The sequence below is a fragment of the Lepisosteus oculatus genome, chromosome 26, assembly GCF_040954835.1.
Source record: "Lepisosteus oculatus isolate fLepOcu1 chromosome 26, fLepOcu1.hap2, whole genome shotgun sequence".
Lineage (NCBI taxonomy): Eukaryota > Metazoa > Chordata > Actinopteri > Semionotiformes > Lepisosteidae > Lepisosteus > Lepisosteus oculatus.
In genome coordinates, this window is record NC_090721.1 from 5,098,400 (window position 1) to 5,103,802 (window position 5,403).

Below are 5,403 nucleotides of genomic sequence, written 5' to 3' on the forward strand. Positions count from 1 at the left end.
GCAGCTTGAAGGACATGCAAAGCGAAAAATGAGTGCTACTGTGAAAAGTCAAATGGAATACTTCAGCTTATGTAAGCAAGTTGAAAGAAATGTAAACAAATGACAAAAACAAGAACTCTACAAAACATCTGCGTACTTTTGTACTTTATTTTTTACATGTTTCTTAAGTCATATGAAATATGTAATTGATGGAAGACTATCAACCATACAGATAACATGATCTGTGTTTACTTAAGGTGATTTGGTTTTCCAAGCATAACATTTTTGACTATCCTACTTTTGCACTGACCATTTCAATGACACTGCTTGTGCCCAGCTTAAAATCAAAACTGTGACTTACCCATTATGAATATTCTAAACCTACAAAGCAATTAATGACCTTTTGTTTGACAGAATCCTGCCATCAGGAATTGGGTTTGCAGTATGTAATTGGAGGTTGGGCTGAAGTTTTGAATAATCCTGGCTTTATTTTCTCCAACTGCTGGAGATAATTCTGTTTGCATAGAGTTATGCTTTTTGAAGAGCATTCCCGTGATGAGCTCAATCCTGGTATAGATAATTGAGTGCAACGTAATTAATGTAGCACTAACATAGGCTCAGTGGGGTCACAGTTGCAATGCAGCTCTTAATGAGAGACACTGAAGAAAAAGACCTGTGATATAAACTTGAAATTCCTTTCTGCTTTTGCAGCATTCTCAGGGGATCAGAGATATCCACTGTGGTCGTAAACCATTACATGAATTACGTTAAGCTCAGTTAACTGTTGCACGGTAGATTTTGTTATGTAAATATATTTTAAAAGACAAAAAATGTAAACCTATTGATTTATGTGTGAAAAATTGCTTTGTGAACTTTTATTTCTCAAAAGTCAAGTTATTCAAGAACAAATCTCTTGGTAGTTTTTGTCTTCAAATTACATTTCAGCACCCTATTTTGGTTAAAGGCAGCTTGGTGCTCTTGGATCTACCTACTGTAGATCAGCTGGAACTGGAGCTGCTGCTGGAATTTTCTTCCAGCAACAGCTCACTTAGAGGTAAACATCACCATTCAAATAGAATCAGAAAACAATTTAGGATACACAATACAGTGTTAACTCCAACAATCTTATTTTTATGTTGTAATTAAAGTTTTTTATGATGGTGGCCACGGCATCTAACATTTACTAAAATATATAATACACATAATAAATTAAAAGCAGTACAAAGACAGTATGCTGTGTGTGGATAGTTGGGTCTTTGACTAGCATTAAAAAAATGACAGTAAATAACCATTTAAATAGTGAAATTTGTTTTGCCATTAGAAGTGTAGACATAAATTTGCATATATTTCCAAAGTTAATAAAATATATGAACACTATAAATATCTATAACAGAAGGCATCAAATATTAATTTGATGTAACTGGTGACATCATAATACATTCTAGCAACAGGCTTGGAATGTTTACATCAAACATTTGGTCCATAAATTCTAATGATAACTACAGCAAGGGTCAGTTCTTGTGTTTCTCAGCTCAAGGCAAGACGTTCATTTTTTTCCTCCATTAAATGAGCGCCATGAGCTTCCCAATGAGAAGCCATTCACAAAGATTTTATCAACCTGTGCCTATGACGGCACAAGGAACTCGGTTTCAGTTTCAGCCCTACGTGGCACCTTCAGGAAATTCTGGTCTCACCCAACTTGGTAAGAACTTGCATATGTACTTAAGTGTTAAGTACTGTATTACTCAAAATGTTATTTTTACAGTAATGATCATTTCAGCAGTAATGTATTGTCATTCTATGATGATATTTACATATGAAAATAACGACATAAAAAATAAAATAATGAAATTACTAGAGATATTATGATGAACTGTGAAACATACAATAGACAAGTACCTTTAGATATGTATTGTATTTTTTATTTTTGTGTATTACAACTTATTACAAGAGCTAAAACTTATAATGATTTATTTTTTAATATAATGGAAAAAAGCCATATAATTTTAATTGTTTTTATTTGTATTTTATCAAATTTTCATCTCCATGACAACAGTAAATTCAAAAATTGCTACTTCTGCATCTTTGCCGTGATGCATATAGAATGAAATGATGTCATTAAGCAAGTGTAAGTTACACCAATTATTCATTAGCTCTGTTGTTTTGGCTAATGGCCCCAAATTTACAAGCTTAATAAAACATTCATTATTAAATGTTGTACAACGATGTTTCTGTTTTGTAAGCTTTTGAAAATCTCTTTATAGCAAATAGGGCCAATACTGTACATTGTAAGATACAGTATATGTTGTACTATTCAGGTGTTTATATGCTTGTTAGATAATTTAACTGTAAAAAGGTTTGTGCTATTTGTTTATTGTGGTTTTATGTTTACAGGTCTACAATGTGACCCTTATGGACAGGTCCTGAATATGCCTATAAATCAGCCTGGCATTAATGCCAATGGCTATTACTATGGCTACTATGGTACTCAACCATGGATGTATTTCGCACAGCAACCAGCTGCCCAACAAACAAATGCCTGGCCCTACAAACCAATGTCAGCATGCCAGTTACCTCAGCATTATGCACAGCCAACTGTTTATTACCAGGCTAACACTGTGCAACAAGCTCCAGCACCCATCCTCTCTTTTCCCAATCATCACCAACATGGCCTACCCAGCAGTTACCCAAGAGCAAACAAAATTCCAGGAAACCAACAAATACTCCAAGACATCTATGGGAGGAATATAGCATATCAGTCCTCGGCAAACACTCTGCAGGAGCCTATCACTTTAACATATGTGGGAACAGTAAATCTACCAGCGTCGGCTCTGTCTACACCACATATCAAGCAGAAGGCACAGCCTCTGTTAGGTGAGCATCTGCCAGCGAAGAAACCTAAAGTCATTCTGAAGGAGGGAGAAGGTCAGGGTGCTCCTATAGATAAAATTAACAAAGGCTTGAAAGATCACAGCCTCTCGTCAAACCCACAACAATCACATGTTTCTTTTGTTAAACTTACAGAAGGTTCCACTACGAGTGCTGGAAAAGCCTTGACCGAGCCCATTCCATCCAATGGAATTATGCCTGAAGTGGCCAGTTTTCATTCCCCTGTCATCCCTTCTGTGAGGAATGAGAGCAAGGAGCAAGTGAAAAGCTCCAAATCCGGAGCTCCACCGAAGAGCGAGGCTCAAGACATCAAGTCTTTAATGTCCACGGAGAAGGGGAGGGAGGAGGCCGGCGGTGGTGAGGGGTTTGCAGCTCCCCAGAAGAACGCAACACTTCTGGCCTTAACCGATGATGCGAAAAAGTTTAACCAGGCCCTCGACCGCAAGCATCTGAAAAGGAAGTCTGAGCACATCACGATCAAGGAAGCACTTGCCCTGGTTGACGTCCACATCCAGGAAGAGCTGGAGAAGAAGCGCAAAGCAAGTGCGACAGCCGATTCAGAACCCCCTTTGTGCAAGAAACCCAAACATCCGGAGCTCCTCCTCCCTGATGACCTACTTGAGAAGCTGTTTTCCATCCCTGGAGTCTTAGAGCTGGCTGTCGAAATGGGACACTTGCAGGATGTAAACAGCTATGACTTCATTGACCCTCCATCTTCTGCCGGCTTTGGCTCAGTGAACGGGTCTCAAAAGAAGAGAAGTGGCCTGGAAGTTGACAAAAACTATTAGAAACGGTTATTACACACGAGGCTTTTCCAGCTGTGCCAGCTACCTGAATGATAGAGTGACTGCCTTTCCAGGGATACAAATGAAGGCTGTGAAGCAGAGGAAATGTGATTTAAAAATTTTAGTCTGTGACCAAACATTTATGTTAGGTATTTTATAATATTTCTGTTATTTCACTTGCTTATTTTACAATTTAAGAGTAAGTTAGTTTTTATTATTATATAAAAAACTTTCTTTACAAAGGTTAATTGATAAAATTTTAGTCTGTGACCAGACATTTATGTTAGACATTTTATATTATTTCTGTTATTTCACTTGCTTATTTTACAGTTTAAGAGTAAGTCAGTTTTTATTATTATATAAAAAACTTTCTTTACAAAGGTTAATTGATAAGCCAACGTTTTTCCTGTCTTTTTCTAATCTTCCTCACAGTCCCATCCTAGTTTTATGACTGAATAAAACCTATCTGGAATTTATTGTATCTTAAATTTAAGTATTGGTTCAAAACATTGTATTTTATTGTTAGAATTAATTATTATAAATAAAAAATTAATATTGAAAGATCTTGTGTTTTTTCTTCCCATGTGTGAACATGTCCTTTGGCAGAAGATGAATAAGACGTATCATTAAGCAATGTGGCAAAATATTATAAATGTAAATAGAAAAAAACTTTTCTACATATATATTTTACAAAAATATTATCCCCATCAGTAGTTTATCCTGAAGTAAAACTGGAGTATGTGTCCATATATTTTTACTGTTACCTTTTTATTGTTACCATCTCATAAATCTTACTTGCCTTATAAACACACCAGTGAACCTGCACACTGTTCCCATTTCTTATAATCTGGCTAATCCAAATAGTATAACTATGAATCTGTCTTCCTTAAAATGTTTGATTGCATGAAATTCACAAGGGAGATGTTAACAATAATCATCTATGTTTACTTGCTGTCCATCTTGTATATATGTACAACATTCAGATCAGCAGTAGGTATAAACCTTTACAGTCATTTGTTTTGAAAGACAGGCATAGATTCATGGATCTTCTTTCACTTAAGGGAATACAGAAGCCCTCATGGCAGCCTCAGTTACAGGAACTTGGCCATATTTCCTCTGCTTCTTAGACACGCTTACTCCCATAGGTTTTGCTTTTACACTTTCTGGAAGCCAGTCTTTGCTAATCCCCGGTATCCTTTGATAGTTCAGTGTTTTCAGAAACTAGCACTGTTGCTACTTTATACACTGTTAAGAACCTGTGTGTGTTTTTTTGGTGTAGAAAAATTCTTAAATGTGCATTAGATGAAAGCTTTCAGGGAAAAATATTGCGTTTAATGCAACTGCATTATATTTAATGTCTTTTTTGGATTACTAGCTAAATAAACTGAGCTACTGTAATATAAATATATTAAGCTGATTACTCACTTTGAAAACAATTACCATGATATACCATCAATCCATTTTCTCACTACTTTATCCAATTTGGGGTCCCGGGGGAGCCAGGGTGCGTCTCGGAAAGTGGGGTACACCCCAAACTGAATGCCAGTCCTTTGCCAGGGCTCACACGGACACAAACACAGACACACACCAGTTCAGGGCCAGTTTTCCCAGAAGAAATGTAACCCACCAGGATGTCTCTGGACTGTGGGAGGAAACTGGAGCACCTGGAGAAAACCCTATGCAGATAGCGCAGTGCTGGGTCCCTGGGTTCAATTCCCAGTAAGGCAGTGACACAGGCCCCTGCAGAACT

At 36.9% G+C, this 5,403-nt stretch overlaps 1 protein-coding gene across 2 annotated transcripts; it reads left to right on the forward strand.

Annotated features, from left to right (window-relative positions):
- Positions 1–1,499: 1,499 nt before the first annotated feature.
- LOC107079920 (uncharacterized) lies at positions 1,500–4,013 on the forward strand. Of its 2 annotated transcripts, XM_015367391.2 has the most exons (3): positions 1,500–1,681; positions 2,374–2,853; positions 3,004–4,013. In XM_015367391.2, the coding sequence occupies exons 1-3, from the start codon at positions 1,546–1,548 to the stop codon at positions 3,654–3,656; spliced, it is 1,269 nt and encodes a 422-aa protein (XP_015222877.1). In that variant the 5' UTR covers positions 1,500–1,545; the 3' UTR covers positions 3,657–4,013. The 2 variants fall into 2 exon arrangements, with proteins under 2 accessions (XP_015222877.1, XP_015222876.2); XM_015367390.2 differs by having other exon boundaries at positions 2,374–4,012.
- Positions 4,014–5,403: the final 1,390 nt, after the last annotated feature.